The sequence below is a fragment of the Oncorhynchus keta genome, chromosome 15, assembly GCF_023373465.1.
Source record: "Oncorhynchus keta strain PuntledgeMale-10-30-2019 chromosome 15, Oket_V2, whole genome shotgun sequence".
Classification (NCBI taxonomy): Eukaryota; Metazoa; Chordata; class Actinopteri; order Salmoniformes; family Salmonidae; genus Oncorhynchus; species Oncorhynchus keta.
Window position 1 is genome coordinate 9,099,339 of NC_068435.1, and position 22,610 is coordinate 9,121,948.

Here is a 22,610-nt window from a genome sequence, read left to right on the forward strand (position 1 = left end):
TCAGCCTGTAGTGTGGTTTTCCCCTTTAATTTTGAGTGTGACTCCAAATCCAGACCTCCATTTGATTTCCATTGATAATTTGTGTGATTTTATTGTCAGCACATTCAACTATGTAAAGAAAAAAAGTATTTAATAAGGATGTTATTTTAGTGTTCCCTTTATTTATTTTTTTGAGCAGTGTATTTTGCCTCAAACATCCAGTGATTTTGCAGAGAGCCACATCAATTTACAGAAATACTCATAATAAACATTGATAAAAGACACAAGTATTATACATGGAACTTCAGAAACGTATCCTTAACCTCACGGGTAGAGGACGCAAATGCACTTTGCCCCCCAGGATAGGGAGGAGGATCGTGAGAGAAGCAACTAAATTCCCAAGAATCACTGTGAAAGAATTGCAGGCCTTGGTGGCATCAGGTGTTTGTTTTTTTTTAAAGCACCATCAGATGCCACCTCCACAACCACAGGCACTTTGGAAGGGTTGCCAGAAGAAAGCCCTTAATGACCCCAAGACACAAATGCAAGCTCTTGGAGTTCTGTTTCCAAAACTATAATGTAACAGAGTGGACTACCCTTTGACAAATTCTTTAAACAAATGATGATGTTTGGGTTTGCAAGCGCACGTAGGTGTTCCCTAATGCAAATAAATGCTAGAGCGGCCAATTGGATCTCACTACCTCGGTTGGCTCTGCCCACCTTGTTTGTTCTGCTCCCAATGGAAACGACATGCTCTGGTCAATCTTGAGGTAGTTTTGCAAATCTTTGCCTCAAGTCTGCCAGAAAAGCATAAGAAGTACACCCTCCAGCCCAGTAGGTGGCTGTGATCAGAGGAAGAGAGGGCCAACTCGGCCTCCATCCAGCAAGTGGCGTTTTTCGTTGTTTTGTCAAACAAGGAGGTCAAATAGTGTCGAATTTGAGCAACAAAAACATGAATTGCTTATTTGCTACGTGAGGTTTATTTAATCGAATATACATTTCTTAATGCTTTAAATTGTTACGAGTGTACTGATATAATTAGGACACCTGACATCCTGGTAACGATGAGAAAAACACACATCAGCATTGTCTCGAGATGGCTATGGATTAGATGAGGCTAGTAGGATTGCATCTCTCCCTTAAATACATGTGGTTAACGTCAATAATCCTCGAATATTCAAAACAGGGTGACAATAATAAGAGATGCACCAATCCAAATAAAGGATAGGCGGGAGCTAGACAGCTTTGTGGACAACGACTCCCATTGTTAGGGCGGAGAGACATGCACATCTTGTCAGTATTTCCATAATCTTTGCTGTAATGAACCAAATGTTGGCATTAGCCGTCAACAGAAGAAGAAGACCAAAAAAGTTGCATGCTGGGAAGATGGCCGACATCAGTGCGGCTAGTGAAGAATGAGAGGACGAGAAACCGAATACAGTTCTTGCGGCAAATGTCATCAATCGTTTTAAAACGATTTCCGGTGTAGGTGCGTCGGAGCTACCAGGGAAAATAATATATTGTGTCAGTGTGAATAAGTCAAACGCATTGTCAATAACACCAACCCATATCCGCTCCTGGATAGAGAGGACAGAGCGAGGCGAATTGAAACCTAGGTCAAGACAGTTTGCAAAAAAAAAACGGTGTCATTGCAATGGACGTCCATGACCAAAGAAATACAGTATTCCACGATTAACTAGCTAATTAAATTTGGTAAATTAGTTAAAATGCTCAACCGATACAGTGAACGTTTTAATTGACGGGCTTGGCTGTCACTCCTATGTTTCGCTTAACTTCTTGGGAGTGTCACGGTCAGATGACAGACTGACTGTCATTGCTCCCAGTGAGATACTCAACGGCAACACCCATCTGGATATTCCTCTTGCGTTGACAAACATGTAAGTACATGTTCGTGATTGTCATTGTAGCTAACTTGTTTACCATATTAAATCACATTGCTTTAAAAAATATATGTATATGATGGTTAGGTAGCAGGGCCAGCTGACGCCTTGTAGCCGTCCTAGTTAACTATCCTTACTATCTGAAATGTCCCCCCGGCCCTTAGACACTTGTTGCCAATGGCAGATTTTCCCTGCTAGTAGTAGTAGTTAGTGTTGCAAATATCAGTGGAAATGTTATGTAACTAAACTAAATTTGAATGATTTACACATTTCACTGGTGCAACCCGTTCTAGTCGCCGCATGTGATAAATGCAATTTGACTTTGATTTGTTAGATTTGCAGCCTTAGACATTTAGCGTCCTACTGCTAACTAGTTAGCTACATATACAGTAGCTAACAACATGCTAGATAGATGTTTTTTGCGGACATTTATGCTTTGATTTCTGGATAGGGTTTTTGTTTTCAGGATAGCTCAACTAACAATGGCATTAGTAGTTAGTTGAGGAAAATCGTCAAAGGTTGAGTGGGAACATTCCTTATGCTGTAGGGCACATTTGGTTAGTTACCTGTTCAAATTGACTTCGGGGGGAGGTTGGGTATACGAATGGGATTTTTTATTTTTTTTTACTGACTCAGTATGTGTACTCAACTAACATTACTGCAATGTAACTGAATACTCTATTCTAGGCCCAACTAAAGAGACTGCCCTGTCAACATGTTTAATGATCAGCTATAAAATCTGTGTATTTGGACGTGGCATACTTGTAGGATTAAGGCTACCTCCAGAAATATTAGAAGTAGTATTTGCCTATGACAGATTATAAAACTGACAGTTTGTCTCGTTGACCATTGAGTAAACACAAGACTGTTGAACAGCTAATCAAATGGCTACCTTTGACTGTTGACCCACCCCCTCTGTTTTTACACTGCTGCTACTCGCTGTTTATTTATGCATATATCACTTTACCCCTACCTACTTTTACATATTACCTCAACTAACCTATATCCCCTTACATTGACTTGGTACTATTCAGCCTTGTTAGTTAAGGGCTTATAAGTAAGCATTTCACGGTAAGGTCTACATCTGATGTATTCAGCGCATGTGACAAATACAATTGAGATGATTGATTGTGGCCTACATTTTCACGCTACGAAACATTTAACAAACATGTCTAGTTGGTGTGGTGGTTACACCAATCAGGTGTACACTAACACATTTTCAGAATGGTTCGAGATCTCCCCTCCCTCATCCCCATTCCGTTTTAGAGGGATTCACCCTCTCCCCCTCTAGCTGCAGGCTACCTGTGACCTGTTGAGTGCAGAGTCTGCAGACTAGTCTATGGTCGATAGAATTAGTCTCTTAGCCCACAGCCTAGTCATTCACTGTCTGAGTTGGACGGTTTATCGTTGTACTCCCATGTGTGCATCCCAAATGGCACCCTATTCTGTGTTTCCCTAGTCAAAAGAAGTACACTGCATAAAGAAAAGGGGCGCAATTTGGGACAGATCCCATAACTCCTCATTTTGTCAGTGAAGCTTCCCATATATCAGACTAAACTCAGTCTGACCTCATTATTGCAATGGAAAAATGGTAGATGTTACAGGTTTAGTTTTTTTCTGTTTATGTTGAGGTTAGACCTTTATCATGTATAGCACATGGGCAGTCATCTCGTTAGTCAGTATGTGTTACACCTGTGCTGGCTTGTCCATCTCATTAGTCGGAAGGTGTTTCACCTGAGCTGGCCCAGGTGCTATTTAAGTGGCTGGCCAAGTGCTCCAGTTGTCTTGGGAGGTGTGGAGGGTCAACACCTTTTTAGTTGGTGTGCCCTATTTCAGTTCTGGAAAACAACATTCCTTTGTCTGCTTATCCCTGTTTTTGTTTTGCTCAACTTTTAGATTTTCTTCCTGTCTAAGTTTGGTGTGTTTTCTTTTGTTTGCCTCTTGGGGAAATTTTGTTGATGTCTTTTCAAATCAAATTGGTCACATAGCCATATTTATCAGATGTTATTACGGGTGTAGCGAAATCTAACCATTTACAACAATACACACTAGGGATGCACGATATATCGGTTAACATATTGGAATCGGACGAAATTAGCTATAAAAAAATGCCAACATCGGTATCAGCCGATGTCTAGTTTAACGCCCCGATGTGCAAAACCGATGGTAAGGCTGACGTGCATACCTATATAACGTAGGTACATTATATAATGACACCATGTAACATTTTGCTCTATACGTGCAACAGCGTTCTCAAACTAGGCCCCAATGTCTGCTGTGTGGATCGAGCTGTCATTTGAAAGAGTAACAATATTTCAACGAGACAACTCAAAGGTGAAATCCATGAAAGACAATATCATGTAATTCATTGCCCTTGACAATCAACTGTTCTCTGTTGTGGGTGACGTTGGCTTTCGCTTGACTGGTCGAGCACCGGTTAACACTACCAAGTGCGTTATTTTTCAGATGTTTCCCTAACATAGTTGCATAGTAATAGCGTCACTGCTATTAGCCTCACGACAAACATACAGTAACACTGTCAAAGTTGTACAAGAAAGTCTGCAAACACCGGCCACGAATGATGTGCTTTATTACCGATGCGGTATTGTAAACATAATTTGTTTGACCGCAACTTCTGGGGTAGCTAGCTTTAGCATCAATACAACCAGCCTGAAAACAATGACCAGTAAACCTGCAGTCATTTTCATTATCTTTAGCAATGATTTAAGAATCCTTGTAAGTATTAGCTAAGTTGCCACTTGTTGTTCGTCCTATTGAAATTTAACTTCAGTTCATGAATATAGCCAGTCAGCAACTCAACCCTGTTTGTTGCCCAAACGTTATAAGCAGCCAGCTAGCTTCGTCTGGCTCGTAAGGCTCAACTGTAAAACGGTATGTACACATTATTAAAGTGACCAGTGATTCCATAGCTGTGTTCAAATACCCATACTAACATGTAGAATAAAAGAGGACGGGAATCGTTGCTAAGGGACACAATAGGTTGATTTTGGTAGACAGAAGGGGCTCTTTTTTTTTTTTAAAAGGGGTAAATTGGTTATCAAAAAGAGGGACCAAGGCACTCTTCTTCGTATAATACATTTAAATGCATTTATTTCTATGGCATGTTTATTGGACATTTTTTTTCATTGAACATGCCATACAAATAGTCATTTTTATTTACATTTACATTTAAGTCATTTAGCAGACGCTCTTATATGAAGTGCCTTGGGCCACCTTTTTGATAACCCATACTGTATACTACATACTTAATGAGTGTATATACTATTAGTTCATTTTAGTAAACTGTAAACTAACGGTATCGTTTTATTTGCGCGTACCAGAGCTTTACCTGTCTACTGGAAGTTGATCTTGTTGCTATGCAACCTCTTGCTAGTTTGTTAGCATAGCAAATGACTAGCTACACATTTGACGATTTTCGTTGTGTTCGTAAATTCTGATCGCTTCGCTCTCGGCGAGTTCAGAACGCACTCTGGCTGAGGAGTAGGGTTGATCCGAGCGTTCTGACCTTACAACAGCTTGGGTGCTTGACTGCCAACTGGCTAACGTCGGCTAGTTACTTCTGGACACATGAGAGAACACCTCACTCTGACCATTTTACTCAACCTAGCAGAGCTGGTTAGGCTGTTTTCATGTTATTCAGATCGTTGGTGACTAACTGTGCTGCTGGCAACAATTTAATGAAGTCTTTTGGGGGGGGGGGGGTATACTGACACAGGCCATATTCAACGGGTGTTGAGCGTTTGTAAATTCACAAGTTACTCTGCACTCTGAAATAGAAGTAGTTAGCCAGAATTAACAATGTCCATTTGAGAACGCACTAAGAATGAATAATCAAGTCGAGAGAATTCTCTTGGGGAGGTCATACGGTCGGCATTTGATTGTGAGGTATTCTAGGTCGTGTGAACAAAAGGTCTTTTAGTTCCTGTACATTATCACATTCACACCATGAGTAGTTAATCATGAAACATACACCATTCTTCTTCTTCCCGGAGAGTTCTTTATTCCTGTCTGCACTATTTACTGAACCCAGGTGGTTGCATGGCCGGGGACAGTATATCCAGAGAGAGCCACGATTCCGTGAAACAGTGAATGTTACTGTCCCTGATGTCACTGTGGAAGGAGATCCTTACCCTGAGCTCTACTTAAATGTCCAGGGACGGAACATTTGCGAGTAAATTACTCGGAAGCGGTGGATGTTGTGCACGCCTCCTGAGATGGACTAGATGTCCACTCCGATTACCTCTTCTCTGCTGGCGGTGTCTTGGAGCAGCCTCTGGGTTAAGTTCAATTGCCCTGCGGGGGGTACGAACAAAGGATCTAATTCAGTTCCACTTGTTGCTTTCAGTGGACACCCCCATGAGTGTCTCAGAACCCCTCCTAAAAACCCACCCGTTTTGGTTGTTGTCAGTGACTGTTTGCGACATTTTGTTTTTCTTGCAGGGAAATAAATGGGTGTTCGTCCGGGATTTAGTTTTCCATGAGTATGGTAGTTGTTCTAGTCACCTAATCTGAAGCTCTGCTGTGCCAAGATATTCAAAATACACTTATGTGGTAGCCACTGACATCCACCCTGAGAGGTTATTCGATTTTGTGGAATAGTTTTGAAAGTTGTATGAACACACAGGCTAATAAAAAATAAAGCCGTGGACTTTACGTTGGAAGCATTTGTGGAAAACCCTACTTGTGAGATGCTAGATTTAATGTACAAAAGCAAATCCGCTCGTCATTGCAAAGCATTATGACATCTGGCCTTCCAAATGCAGTAGTCAGACTTGATCGGTACTGCTTTGGAGGAGGAGGAAATCCGGACAGAGCGAGAGAGGCTGGTGGAAAAGGGCGCTACCATTGTTAGTGGGGTGAATCACGTAAAGTAAAGGCAAAATTGGAGCAACAGGGAAAGACAAGATGAGCGTGCAGCCAAACATGAAGAACGTGAACATGCCATCTGATGAAGAGACGGAGTTCTTCCAGATCTATGAATCCATCCTGACACGCTCAACTGAGTTTGATCTTGGTCTGAACAGTCTTCAAGGAAGGTTTTCATCTCAATGTAGCCTATTTGTTTTCATTAATGTCTATTTTCTTGTTTCCTGTGCTGTGTTTGAATCATTTACTTGATGTCACTGTACTGCTTTGCACTTAGGTGTGTTTGTGTGTGTGTTTGTGTGTGTGTGCGTGCAATGGGAATCTCCAGGGATTCTCACACAGATTCTCATTTGGAATGTGTGTTTTGTTTAGTAAATTCTTTCCCTTTTCACCCCTTCCTCTCTCCCTGTAGGTGTAGTCTGCAGTGCCTCAGCGGTGTACTAGCCTGTGTAGTATGCTGTGGCTGTCCTCCAGCCCAGGCCTCCTGAGCTGTGAAAGCATAATCCCTTCGCCCCTCTGCCAGCGATACGCCTGCCGCCTTAGCGCCCTCGCTCTCGCCCTCGCCGGCATGTACACTACCCGCCTGTACAGCGCAGTAGGTGGTGGTGGAGGAGGAAAGCCTGGACGCCGGCCGGGCCTGGGGGGTGGAGGTCTGCCCATGCTGGAGAACCACCCCCACCACCACCCTCTCCCACCACACCAACATCCCCACCACGTGCCTCCTCCACCTCCCAGCTTCCCGCCCATCTACCAGGGGCGCCCTGACCCTCACCGGGGGCCCCACTTTCACAGTCACCACCACCACCAACACTACCATCCCCACCCACACATGGCCCCTCTGCCTCCATCCATCCCCCCGCATCCCCACTACCAGACACACGCCCACCTGCACCACCACGGCACTGTTGGGGCCGCCGGCAACAACAAGAAGAAGACGTGGAACTTCATCCACGAGAAGATGAGCTACGACACCTTCTTCACCATGAAGAGGCTGATCGAACGCTCGCGGAGAGCGGACGAGGTGCTGCGCTGGGTGACGCAGAACCCAGGCAAGATTTCACACAACCATTACCCCATCGCACTGCAGAAGATCGGCCAACTACTACAGGCCGGGGCTGGGGGAGGAGGGGGCGGCGGAGGTGGCTCGGATGCAGCCCTGGTTCCCTCTCCCGGAGTCGGTGGAGGAGAAAGAGTGGAGAATGAAGGTCGACAGATCTTGGAGCACCAGGACTTCCAGACGCTGTGCGACTCCATTGTGAGGGACTGTGCCAAGTTTGACAACTTCAGCATTGTCAACTGCCTGTACGCTGTGGCAGCATTAGGTGAGTCTAGGTGATCTGTGGCAGCATTAGGTGAGACTAGGTGATCTGTGGCTGCACTAGGTGATCTGTGGCTGCACTAGGTGATCTGTGGCTGCGATAGGTGAGTCTAGGTGATATGTGGCTGCACTAGGTGATCTGTGGCTGCGATAGGTGAGTCTAGGTGATATGTGGCTGCGCTAGGTGAGTCTAGGTGATATGTGGCTGCGCTAGGTGAGTCTAGGTGATATGTGGCTGCGCTAGGTGAGTCTAGGTGATATGCGGCTACGCTAGTTGAGTCTAGGTGATATGTGGCTGCGCTAGGTGATCTGTGGCTGTGCTAGGTGAGTCTAGGTGATCGCATGGAGGCAGCTCTGTTTCTTGGATTTGTTGGGAGTGTGAAAGCGATCTTTTTCATTTTGCTAGTGTATGATCAGCAGGTGATTTTTAGTACAATGTATTTTATATTATGTAGGATATGTGAACATTGTGAAATGGCATCTACTACTTTATACGTGTATTCACTTGCTGTCGAATATAGATATGAAAATAATTTGTGTACATGTAAAAAAAACCTGAATGCACTTGTCTGGACTATTAAACAGACTTGCATTGCTTGAAAAATAAATAAATAAAGTCAAATAAAATAAACCCTAAATCTCCCGCCTCCTCCCCCAGGCCTTCCCAGCGACTCGCGGGTAGTGCAGGTGCTGGAGGCTGAGTCCCAATCACGACTGGGCCAGTTTAACCAGAAGGACGTGTCCATGGTGTTCAGCTCCAGCATGAAGCTGCACCCCAGCAGCCAGCACCCGCTCACCGAGGCCTGCCTGGCGGGCTTGGAGAAGAACCTGGAGCGGGAGCGTCACCCGCAGACCCTCTTCCTGCTGCTCTCCTACTACCGCCTCAAGTGGCGCTCGCTGCAATCCAGCGACGCTGCAACGGCCGAGATCGTGGCCAATATACCACCCAACCCGGAACAGCTCCTGGCCAACAGGTAGGTTTGGGATGACTGTTGATTTCCCATTCATGGTAAAATAGACAAATGTTTTCTTGCTTGTAAGAGGCCATCCAAGTAGAGGAAATGCGAGTCATGCAGTACGACTAGGTCACTATCGATAGTCATAAATGGAGGAAATGTTTTCAAAAATAACATTAGTATTCTTATTGCACATGCCTTACAGAGGTACTACCTCTGTTTTTAAAACCTTTTATCCCATTTTTGTTTACTGAACACAATCTAGGTGTGATCTGTTCCTGAGTGTAATTTTAAATGTCAGTTATTGTGATGAAAGCAGTTATGGCGATACTTAGTACACTGAACAAAAATATAAATGCAACGATTTCAAAGAATTGAGTGAGTTACATTTCATTAAGGAAATCAGTCAATTGAAAATACATTTTATTAGGCCCTATGGATTTCACATAACTGGGAATAAAGATATTATTCTGTTGGTCGCAGATACCTTTAAAAAAAAAAAAAAAGTAGGGGTGTGGAGCAAAAAAAACAGTCAATATCTGGTGTGACCACCATTACCTCATGCAGCGTGACGCATCTCATTCTCCTGCTGTTGATTGTGGCCTGTGGAATGTTGTCCCGCTCCTCTTTAATGACTGCCAAGTTGCTGGATATTAGCGGGAATTGGAACACACTGTCGATCAAGAGCATCCAAAACATGCTCAATGTTGTGACATGTCTGAGTGTGCAGGCCATGGAAAAACTGGGACATTTTCAGCCTCAAGGAATTGGGTATAGATCTTTGCGACATGGGGCTGTGCATTATCATGCTGAAAAGTGACTTGATAAAGCCGAATGAATGAGGCCCATTGTCGTGCCAATCTCGTCAAAATATCAGCCCATTCAAATTGCCATCGATAAAATGTTATTTGTTCATTGTCTGTAGTTTATCCCTGCCCATATCATAACCCCACCGCCACCATGGGGCACTCTGTTCACAACGTTGACATCAGAACCACTTGCCCATACGTCTGTCTGGTACAATTGAAACCAGGATTCATCTGTGAAGAACATATTTCTCCAGCGTGCCAGTGGCCATCAAAGGTGAGCCCACCCATTTGCCCACTGAAGTTCGTTACGACGCCAAACTGCAGTCAGGTCAAGACTCTGGTGAGGACGACGTGCACGCAGATGAGCTTTCCTGAGACGGTTTCTGACACTTTGTGCAGAACCTCTTCAGTTGTGCAAAACCCACAGTTTCATCAGTTCCTGTGTGCAGTTGTGAAGCCGGTTTGACGTACTGCCAAGTTCTCAAACTACAGTGCCTTCGGAAAGTATTCAGACCACAACGCTTTTCCCACATTTTGTTACGTTTAGTCTCAAATTGATTACATAGTTTTTTTCCTCATCAATCTACACACAATACCCCATAATGACAAGGCAAAAAACGGTTTGTTTTTGTTTTTTTGACGTTTGCTAATTTTTTACAAATCATAAACTGATATCACATTTACACAAGTATTCAGACCTTTTACTCAGTACTTTGTTGAAGCACCTTTGGCAGCGATTACAGCCTTGCGTCTTCTTGGGTATGACGTGCCAAGCCTGTAGCACCTGTATTTGGGGAGTTTCTCCTATTCTTCTCTGCAGATCCTCAATGTCTCTCAGGTTGGATGGGGAGTGTCGCTGCACAGCTATTTTCAGGTCTCCGGAGATGTTCGATTGGGTTCAAGTCCGGGTTCTGGCTGGGCCACTCAAGAACATTCAGAGAGTTGTCCCAAAGCCACTCCTGCATTGTCTTGGCTGTGTGGAGCAGGTTTTCATCTAGGATCTCTGTACTTTGCTCTGTTCATCTTTGCCTCGATCCTGACGTCTCCCAGTCCCTGCCGCTGAAAAACATCCCCAAAGCATGATACTGCCACCACCATGCTTCACGGTAGGGATCTTGCCAGGTTTCCTCCAGACGTGACGCTTGGCATTCAGGCTAATGCATTCCATCTTGGTTTCATCAGACCAGAGAATTTGGTTTCTCATGGTCTGATAGTCTTTAGGTGCCTTTTGGTGAACTCAAAGTGGACTGTCATGTGCCTTGGGCAAATGAGAAATGCTCACAGGGACATGAACACATTTGTGCCAATAAATGTAGAGAAATTAGCTTTCTGTGCGTATGTAAAATTTCAGGGATCTTGTACTTCAGCTCATGAAACATGGGACCAACACTTTACATTTTTGTTTAGTATAATTAGTATTGCGATTATGGATGTTATCATGATACCAAATTCCACCATTGTCTCGCACAACCTACCAACAGGAAGATCCTCCGACTGGTCAAGCACACACTGGCTAGCGTAAGTGGAGTGCGCGACCAGGAGATGGCGCTGCTGGACGAGATGCTGGCTACTTGCGTACGCGAGGCTAGTAACAAGAGCCTGGAGATCATCTTCAGCTCCCACCTATTCTACCAGAACAGACAGGAGAGGTTTGTGTGCAGCCTGGCTGGTGAGTTTTCCTCTCCTCTGCTCTTCTGCCATTCTCTGACAGCTGTTTTAATCTGTCGATTTCTCCATCTTTCTATCATTCCCAAGATAACCTGGTCTTTTCCTAATAGAGGAGCTGCCTAAAAAAGTGGACAGCATAACCCCATACACCATGGCCCTCATTGCCAAATACATCGCCCGCCACCGGCTCAGAGAGACTCGACTCCTCGACACCATCGCTGATTTCCTGGTCAAGAAGGGAGAATACCTGGATAGCAAGGTAAGGTGTCCCACTCATCTACAAAATCTCTGTCTTATGTTTAAACAGTTGTTGAGCGACTCGGGTACACTGTTTTTTGGTTATTATTGGGCTGTATGAGGGCTATTACACATGAAATAAAGTGTTGTTTATTTACACACGTTATGGGTTCTTAAACCATGGCATTGTTGAATTCTTGTTTCTGATTGGTTTGAAAGGCATTCTAGAGTGTAAAGGGTGGCCACTACTCCATAGTAGAAGCTATCAATAACCAGGTTTCCATCCAACCTTTTTTATGCGAGTAAAGTACATGTTGGATAAAAAAAAATGTCACTAAAGACCTGTTTTGAAACAAAACAAGATATGTTAGACACAGTGTTTTTTTTGTATTGATAAAATTAATTGTGGTGTAAACTGTATGCACAAATATTGATATACTACCAGCATATCGAAGTCAACTTGGGAGTTATGTGATGATATGCTGTGTGGCCCTCCCCCTACGACTTGGGAAAGCATGCAGTTCGCTAGCTGTAGCCTATGCTTCTAGTACTAGATTTATTCTCTGATCCTTTGATTGGGTGGACATGTAAGTTCATGATACAAGAGCTCTGATAAGGTTGGAGGTCGTCCTCCGGAAGTTGTCATAATTACTGTGTAAGTCTATGGAAGGGGGTGAGAACCATGAGCCTCCAAGGTTTTGTATTGTAGTCTGTGTACCCAGAGGAGGACGGAAGCTAGCTGTTCTCGGGCTGCACCATGGTGTTACCCCACAGAGTGCTGTTGAGGCTACTGTAGACCTTCATTGCAAAACAGTGTGTTTTAATAAATTATTGAGTGACGTGAATGTATTTAGTATAGTTTTATCTAAACTTTCACTATGTTTCTGAGGTTCACTGAGGAGGATGGTCCTCCCTTTCCTCCTCCGAGGATCCTCCACTGGTACAAAGACCAGAGTGGGCCCATAATTTTTTTTATTTCACCTGACCTTTAACTAGGCAAGTCAGTTAAGAACCTATTCTTATTTACAATGACTGCCTACAAAAAGGCAAAAGGAATCCTGCAGGGATGGGGGCTGGTATTAAAAATAAATTAAATAAAAATAAATAAAAATATAGAGACAAAACAACACGCATCACACATGACAACACGGCACGGTAGGGACAACACGGCACGGTAGGGACAACACGACGGTAGGGACAACAACGGTAGGGACAACTACATAGAGACAACACGACCTAACGACACGACAACACGGCACGGTAGGGACGACACATGACAACACGGCACGGTAGGGACAACACGGCACAGGGACATGGGACAACACGGCACGGTGGCACGGTACACACATGACAACACGGCACGGTAGCGACGAACGGTACGGACACGGTAGGGACACGGTAGGGACACATGACAACACGACACGGTAGCGACACATGACAACACGGCACGGTAGCGACACATGACAACACGGCACGGTAGCGACAACACGGCACGGTAGCGACACATGACAACACGGCACGGTAGCGACACATGACAACACGGCACGGTAGCGACACATGACAACAACACGGCACGGTAGCGACACATGACAACACGGCACGGTAGGGACACATGACAACACGGCACGGTAGCGACACATGACAACACGGTAGCGACACATGACAACACGGCACGGTAGCGACAACACGGTAGCGACACATGACAACACGGCACGGTAGCGACACATGACAACACGTGGCGACAACACATGACAACACGGCACGGTGGCGACACACGGCACGGTGACAACACGGCACGGTAGCGACACATGACAACACGGCACGGTAGCGACAACACGGCACGGTAGCGACAACACGACAACAACGACACGGTAGCGACACATGACAACACGACACGGTAGCGACACACAACGACACGGTAGCGACAACAACGGACGGTAGCGACACATGACAACACGGCACGGTAGCGACACATGACAACACGGCACGGTGGCGACACATGACAACACGGCACGGTAGCGACACATGACAACACGGCACGGTAGCGACACATGACAACACGGCACGGTAGCGACAACACGGCACGGTAGCGACAACACGGCACGGTAGCGACAACACGGGTAGCGACAACACGGCACGGTAGCGACAACACGGCACGGTAGCGACAACACGGCACGGTAGCGACAACACGGAACGGTAGCGACAACACGACACGGTAGCGACAACACGCGACAACACGGCACGGTAGCGACACGCGACAACACGGAACGGTAGCGACAACACGGCACGGTAGCGACACATGACAACACGGCACGGTAGCGACACTACGTGACTACAACATGGCAGCAGCACAAACTGGTATTTTCATCTGCATCAAGTCAATTTGGTGGAAACGCGTCTCTGGTGGGAAAATGCAGTTGATATGGGTTTGATTGAAGCAGTTATCGCGCGCGATACTTAGTAGTTAGTATCATAATGCATGGTAATATCACGATAATGGGTTTCTCTCTCTTTTTTTTTTTTCTTCTCCACAAGGTAATCCAAAAGCTTGTGTTCCCCTTCAGCCGGATGAGCTACCGGCCGTCCAACGAGGTCCAGTTCTTCTCCAAGCTGGAAGTGGTGCTGGAGCTGAAGGCTCTGAGCTCCCCGCTAGCCACAGTCAACATCCTCATGTCCCTGTTCCAGCTGGGCCACTTCCCTGGCCTGGTGCTGCACAAGGTCTTCTCCACCGCCTTCATCAGCAACGTCACCAGTAAGTAGGAGGACGCACACAGCGCTCAAGCAACATCAAAGAGCAGCTGTGTTTGTTTTTTCGACTGGCCCCTTTCAGTAGACACAATTTAAACCTAAAGCCAAATAAATAACTAAGGAGTATGTTTACATATGTTCAATAATACGATTATTTTGAATATTCAGATTAAGATAATTAATAGTTTGATTTAAAATGTTTTCATGCTTTTCAATAACTTTTTCCCTAAAAGTTTCCATGGACCCATCTGAGATCAGGCTACCCTAATGGCACTCTGATAAATGCAGAAAATCACCATTCAAAATAAACGTTTGGGAAGTATATTTGGTTATGAGTTGGGACACCGCATTTGTATGTGAACTATTTCTAATGTGCAAACTTTGACATTTTCCATACTCTCTCCACTAGCACAAAAGATGGAGCCTCGTGCTGGTCCCGCTAGCTTATGAACAGAACAAATACACAGCTGGTACTCTGATTTTAAATATATATATATATATATTTTACAATAATTCAACAACAACAAAAAATCCAACATCTAGATGTTTTAATCGATGTCTTACTTCGATTATGACCGTACGCCGATTTAAGATAAGCAGAGTACTGTTTACAGTACTAATTAAAGAACAGTCTGGCCTTAATGGCTATGTACTCTTAGAATCTCCACCCCTCAGAGCCTGAGTCTTCTCTAGGTTTCTTCCTTTCTAGGGAGTTTTTTTCCCCCCTAGCCACTGTGCTTCTACATCTGCTTTGCTTACTGTTTTGTGTTTTTAGGCTGGGTTTCTGTGTATCACTTTGTGACATCTGCTGATATAAATGTATGTATACAGTGCCGTTGGAAATTATTCAAACCCCTTGACTTTTTCCACATTTTGTTACGTTACAGCCTAAAATGGATTGAATAAAAACAATTCCTCAGCAATCAACACACAATACCCCATTTTTTTTTTTTTCATTTTCACGTTTGGCGATTTTAGACCGTTGCTCATGTCCTTGTTTCCGTCGATTTTTATTGTCCCCCCCAATTTGTAGACAGCCCTTACGCTCTGATCGTGCGTCGCTACCTGTCTCTGTTGGATGCGGCGGTGGAGCTGGAATTCAGGGACTACACCGGTCCACGGCTCCAGGACACGCACAAGGTGCTCATGTTTGACCACGCGCTGACCGCCGACGAGGTCAACCGCAAATACAGGTACGGTGCAGTACTGAGGTGATCGGTTGACTAACTGTCAGTTGGCATTCTATCAGGTACGGTGCAGTACTAAGGTGATCGGTTGACTAACTGTCAGTTGGCATTCTATCAGGTACGGTGCAGTACTAAGGTGATTGGTTGACTAACTGTCAGTTGGCATTCTATCAGGTACGGTGCAGTACTAAGGTGATTGGTTGACTAACTGTCAGTTGGCATTCTATCAGGTACGGTGCAGTACTGAGGTGATCGGTTGACTAACTGTCAGTTGGCATTCTATCAGGTACGGTGCAGTACTAAGGTGATCGGTTGACTAACTGTCAGTTGGCATTCTATCAGGTACGGTGCAGTACTAAGGTGATTGGTTGACTAACTGTCAGTTGGCATTCTATCAGGTACGGTGCAGTACTGAGGTGATCGGTTGACTAACTGTCAGTTGGCATTCTATCAGGTACGGTGCAGTACTGAGGTGATCGGTTGACTAACTGTCAGTTGGCATTCTATCAGGTACGGTGCAGTACTGAGGTGATCGGTTGACTAACTGTCAGTTGGCATTCTATCAGGTACGGTGCAGTACTGAGGTGATCGGTTGACTAACTGTCAGTTGGCATTCTATCAGGTACGGTGCAGTACTAAGGTGATCGGTTGACTAACTGTCAGTTGGCATTCTATTTTTGAAAGTTCATTTATGTCTGCCTTTTTTCAATGCGAATTCCAGTGAATCTAAAAGTATGTTTGTGTGTTGCACAGCTACAGGGGTCTTGTTGCTGAAGCCCTCAGACAGTTGGTTGGAGAGCATGGATACAAACAAGACGAGGTTCTGGCCCCTGGTTATTACACAGGTACACTGAATCTAACACACGCTCTGATGTTTGTTCAAAGGCCACTCTTAAGACTGTTACTGAACACAATGGTGTATTTTTTTTTATTTATTCTGTAGTACTGTAACCTCCTTTGGGGTTGTACAATTACAGAAACCTGAGGAATATTAAGGGAAACATTTTTATTTAAGCAGGCAGTCAATGCTGAGACCACGATCTTTCGCAGATGAGGCTTGTGTGAACACATCGATAAACAATTACAAAACAATTACGCTGTACATATCTATACACACGGCAACACTCTACATGTCTATGGGCTCCCGAGTGGCGCAGCGGTCTAAAGCACTGCATCTTAGTGCAAGAAGCGTCACTACAGTCCCTGGTTTGAATCCAGGCTGTATCACAGTCCCATAGGGCAGCGCACAATTGGCCCAGCGTCGTTCGGGTTTGGCCGGGGTAGGCCATCATTGTAAATAAGAATTTGTTAACCGACTTCCCTAGTTAAATAAAATAATATCTATACACACGAAACAGGAAACAGGAAAAGCTAAACAATCATATGAAACGCATTGTTCAGTAAAAGGACCGCAAACATCTGCCTGAATTACCCAAGAGGCACCAACTCCACCAGCTTTTAAGGAGTTTTCCAGATCATTCTACATGAGACGAGCAAAAAAAAAAATAAGAAAAAAAAGCGAAAAGCATATTTACCTAATTCGGTTGAGATTGAAGGGATCTATCTCCAGGGTTAGCCATCCCTGAGTTCGGGTCTGGTAACTTACCTCAGACAGGTACGGTATGGCGGAAGTTTCTCCAAGATGGCTTTATTGATAAACAAAAGAGTGCAAGACTTCAAAGAGGCCCAGCCTACTTTCTGATAAAATATGCAATGATGTGTACTCAGCCTATCGGCTACAATAAAGCACAATGCGCATTGTGTCCAATGGCTTCAATAGAGTAGTAGCTACATTCATATAGACGATATCGCCATAGTCAATAACCAGAATTAATGTTGTCTGAATGATTTAGATTTCTTCTCTTTTAATTTTTTAAACATTTTTTTTAACAAAGATTTACTGGATGTTGACGAAACATACATCATGATTGAGGAAGTACATCTATTTCTCAATTGCCTGACAAGCTGTCAACCAACCAGCAACAGTGTTTTTCAAGCCTTGGCCCAGGCTTGATTTCTCATGAGATCTGACAGTTCTATAGAGAACCAAGGATTATTTGTTAAACATTTTTTTACTCTTAGTTGTTTTTAAAGGGAGTGTGTTTGTCTGCCATTAGAGATTATGAAAAATAGATTTGAACTGTTCGAGAGATAATTCTGGGTCAGGCATACAGATGATGGAGGAAAAAAAGCTTGTGAGTATTTTTTTAATTTTACTTCTCTTCATAATTATACGATTACTGTCAAATGGATCTCCCGAGTGGCGCAGCGGTCTAAGACACTGCATCTCAGTGCTTGAGGTGTCACTACAGACACCCTGGTTCAAATACAGGCTGTATCACAACCGGCCGTGATTGGGAGTCCCATAGGGGACGGCGTACAATTGGCTCACCGTCGTTCGGGTTAGGCCGTCATTGTAAATAAGAATTTGTTCATAACAGACTTGCCTGGTTAAATAAATGTAAATGTTGCAACCCTAAACCTCTGTATATTCACAATCCTTTGTAGACTTCCTGCTGTGGATTGACAGCTCTGGTCAGGTTCTCCCTATCCAGGCAGGGGCCTCCCTAGGTGTTTCCCACAAAGCCCCAGAGGGATCCGTGGCTGTGACGGCCCTCGCCTCAGACTTTCAAAAGTTCTCCCCCTTCGCCCCACTAGAGGAAGGGGGGGACCAGCGACCCGTCGGAGGGGACGAGTCGGTGACCCTCCTGCCACACCACATGCAGCGCAGGGACAACCCTGCCTCGGCCCAGGGGGCCGGCCCTAACGGCGGGGGCCCACTTGACTACAACACGTACTACACGCCTGCTGACTACTACTCCAGCCTGGCCAAGGAGCACTCTCTGGAGAGCCAGGACAGCTCCACGCTCAGCAGCCCTCCCTCTGACAGCCTAGCCCAGCCAATGGCCTCCGGGGTAGGGGGATCCACCACAGCTGCCCCGGTTTCTCTTTTCCAGTTCTCTATTGGGAAGATCCTGGAGGACGAGGGAGGGGTGCAGATGGGGCCAGGTAATCATGGGCCCGGCTGCGAGCTCCCTGTCTTCTATGAGGGGTTGGCCGGGGACGTGGGGCTGCACCCGGCCGATCGAACCGACACAGAGAGGGCAGTGGGGTTGGCCGGGGACGTGGGGCTGCACCCGGCCGATCGAACCGACACAGAGAGGGCAGTGGGGTTGGCCGGGGACGTGGGGCTGCACCCGGCCGATCGAACCGACACAGAGAGGGCAGTGGGGTTGGCCGGGGACGTGGGTCTGCACCCGGCCGATCGAACCGACACAGAGAGGGCAGTGGGGGACCAGCAACAAGTTAAGAGGTCAGTGCATTTTATACATACTACCCTACTACGAAGCACTTGATTATGCTTCTTTGGTGGAGCAATGCTAGCTAGCAAATAACTTTCAGAAAGATTGTTTTGCTGGGAAAATCGTGACTCGTCTTCATGGCAGACACCGGTATTTGTCTACCGTCTTTCGTCACTTGTGTGATAAGTAATTTATTTCAAAATTAGAAAAATAACTATTTAATTGCGAAATCCAACATTCTTCTTTCAGAGTGGTCATGTCGGTGAATGACAAGTGGCACTACTGTCACAACTCTGAGGTGCTGGTGGGCTCCCGAGCCATGAGGGACCGTCATCTGTTGCTCCTGGGATATGTCATTCTGCAGGTGAGCCATTACCATCATACAACCACAAGAGGTTGGCGGCACCTTAATTGGGGAGGACGGACTTGTGGTAATGGCTGGAGCGGAATCAGTGGAATGGTACCAAATACATCAAACACATGGTTTGATGCCGTTCCAAACATTATTATGAGCCGTCCTCCCCTCAACTGCCTCCATTGCGAACAACCCTCATTTCAACCATCTTACTACCACATTTCAGTCTTCCCTTAAACTCCATTGCAATCATCCATTTAAGCGGTAATTGGCACCAGGGACAACTAACGGTCCACTGTGCCAAAATAAGGTAGTACGTACCACTGTTTAGTATAACTCATCTCTCTCTGGGTTTTCTCTATCCTCTTGTTTCCTCTCCCACAGCTGCCCTATCACGAGCTGGAGAAGCTGAATGGCATAGAGGAGGTGAAGCAGTACCTCCACAAAAAGCTCCTGGAGGTCCCCTTATGACAACAAAAGACTTGAGTGTGTGTGTGTGTGTGTGCGCCATTGCGACTGCTTGGGATAGGACAGGGGGTTGTTGGTGGGATTGGGAAAAGGGGGTGGTTTGGGGTAGAGAACAAACCCTGGTCAAAGTCTAAAACTAGAGGTTTTTTTCGTTGTTGCAATTTTGCTCTTGCATTCATCAAAATGGCGCCACGCTATTTGCAACGAGCCATATACCCAGTTGATGACATGTCTAGTATCATGTTGCCACGCTTGGTATCTTGTTATTGTCACTTCACAACCGTTCTTGACCATCTTGCCTACGGACTGTTCTTAGTGTATCACAGTAGCATGACAAAAAACAGTTGGTTTTTTTCTTCTATAGTTGTAGTTTTAATCATGGCTTTGTGTGGGGGAATAAGATGTTTATTATAATTATTATAGAGTCATACAGAGATGACAATGTTTGGGGGTGGAATTTTATATTGTTTAACTCTAGTTGTAACGCATGACTGTTCATACAGGACAAACAAACGGGGCTTCATAGTGTTTTCTAATACTGGTGCACCGTATGTAGACTAATGGACTGTAGGATGTTAATGAGGGATGAACATTTATAAGTGTAGTTTAATGTGTTTATATATTTTTGAATGCTGGAACGGCTTTTCCTGTGTCCAGAACAAAGAAACGCGTGGTGGAAGTCCAACGTCAACTTAGTCTCTCTTTTGTTTTGTCTTTGGCACTTCACTCGTGACATTTTAATGATTGACTGTATTCAGAGAGGAGTTTGATTCCTCAAGTGAGTTTCCACCAACTGCATTGACAATGAAACAGGTTTTCCAGGAGGGAATTGCTAGATACCCGGGACCTCATTTATCTCACTCAATTCTGGCATACGTGGAGATAAATAGTTGCCCATGCAAATCCTACAAACTGTCACATGCATCATATACATTTGTTTTCATTGATTAAACTAGAGCCATACTATATTTGTGCTCGTGGACGAGCTTTGCAACCCCGCTTGGAAAATGCCCTCATTCACGGTAACAAAAACTGTATGATTTGGAGATGTAGGAACTGGGCCGTGATAGTTCCTGAAAGCCAAAAACACAATGGCAAGTTGCATCACATTTCTGTAGAGATGTAGACCGAAGGTGTTCATCTCTTGCAGTGACTTTTTCAAACTTTAAATGCCGTGGCCATGCACTATGGAACATTGTCTATTTTGAGTCATTTTAAAAGTAAATGTTTCAGCCCACTTTTATGCAGAAGATGAATTATTGTTCAATATTTTATCAATACATAGTGTTTTATATCTTCTGCCTTGATGGCTCTGAGATTTAACAGGCTAAGATGCTGTGCTCCTAATGCACAGCATTACCGTAGCCTACCCATACTGTCAAATATTTTAAATAGGCTACCGGTCTATTTACTTTTGAGCGATTGATAAATGGTATCCTCATTAGTTATGCAGCAGGAATGAACCAGTTAAGTCAGAAAAGGAGAGATGTAAAGGCCTAATATAATAAAAGTAAAGTAACATATTAGACTACATGCTTCTCTGAGATCTCCTTACTAAATGCATCTGTGTTATCATTAGTATCATGGTTTGTTTAAATATACCACTTATAATTCTTGTGCATCAAAACCATCTCCATTTCCCCCATAAGAACAGTGTGTGCAATACAGTTGATCAACCACCAGATGTACACATGGCCTGAGCTGTACTTGGGAAGATACTCACACTTTCCCGCAAATTCATATTAAAAACATCTTTAAGGGGGAGAAAGTGGAGCATGCGTCTTTGTGTGCATACGCACATTTGATAAATGAGGCCCCGGGTTGGTTTAAATGAGACAATTTGATTGGAAGGTCTGAGTATTGCTATGAAAAAGACAAGTGGATAGTGCCTCTGAAAACCTTCTGAAATTGTACCCTGACCTAATTTCCGTTTGAATGAGGTGATTGTGTCATACAGTGAAACATTTCACAATACCACACAAATGACTCCCATCAGCTTTGTACATGAATAACCCCAAACACTTGGAACTGTGTAAGGTAAAGCAGAAATGGCTTATGTGATGTTAATCCACCCCAGCGTTGTCTCTTTGTTCTGTTTATGGAGCCTTCCCGATAGAGACCAGGGTAACTGAGTCACCTGTGTGTAATATATTAATGAATGCATAGGTTGTATAAATGTATTATGCACAGGTGGTTGAGTTAGTATTTATTTATTGGTACAGAGGATGTGTGTGTGTTTGGGAAAGGATGGGAAAAGATTTTATTGAAATGTATGGAAAAATATTAAAAGAATGGAGAAAAAAAAGCAACATCTGTCAGGAAATATTTATGTAAGTATAATTCACAGACAACAAAATGATCTGTATCAAGTCTTGAAATGGAAAGCTGTTGTGAGTCGAGTGAAATCACTGACAGAATTCAAAAGTGGCTTTACCTGCAATAGAGACCTCAAATCTTAACGCAGAGACATTCTTCAGAAAGCGATACTCATCTAAATAGTTCAACTTTAAGCAAAATTACATACAGGTATTGGGGAATGATTACAGCCAGGGGTCCTTCTGTAGCTCAGTTGGTAGAGCATGGAGCTTGTAACGCCAGGGTAGTGGGTTCGATTCCCGGGACCACCCATACGTAGAATGTATGCACACATGACTGTAAGTCGCTTTGGATAAAAGCGTCTGCTAAATGGCATATATTAGGGTCAATGGGAGGGAGAAAAATATGTATTCTGAGTGGATCATCTCTTCATAAAGAAATAGGTTGCCATTTTGGTTGCTGAGCATACATACCTCTTA

At 44.5% G+C, this 22,610-nt stretch overlaps 1 protein-coding gene across 1 annotated transcript; it reads left to right on the forward strand.

Annotated features, from left to right (window-relative positions):
- The first annotated feature begins 1,236 nt into the window (after positions 1-1,236).
- fastk (Fas-activated serine/threonine kinase) lies at positions 1,237-22,124 on the forward strand. The gene is made up of 11 exons (XM_052463172.1): positions 1,237-1,877; positions 7,180-8,089; positions 8,744-9,059; positions 11,332-11,519; positions 11,629-11,777; positions 14,291-14,507; positions 15,537-15,696; positions 16,444-16,535; positions 18,199-19,003; positions 19,242-19,356; positions 19,732-22,124. Exons 2-11 carry the CDS (start codon positions 7,222-7,224, stop codon positions 19,816-19,818), a joined length of 2,997 nt encoding a protein of 998 aa, XP_052319132.1. The 5' UTR covers positions 1,237-1,877; positions 7,180-7,221; the 3' UTR covers positions 19,819-22,124.
- Positions 22,125-22,610: the final 486 nt, after the last annotated feature.

Coding starts and splice junctions, on each gene's coding strand:
- fastk (XM_052463172.1), top strand. CDS start 7,222: ATGCTGTGGCTGTCCTCCAGCCCAGGCCTCCTGAGCTGTGAAAGCATA. Junction 11,778..14,290: donor GAGAATACCTGGATAGCAAG/GTAAGGTGTCCC, acceptor CTTCTCCACAAG/GTAATCCAAAAGCTTGTGTT. Junction 16,536..18,198: donor GGCCCCTGGTTATTACACAG/GTACACTGAATC, acceptor AATCCTTTGTAG/ACTTCCTGCTGTGGATTGAC.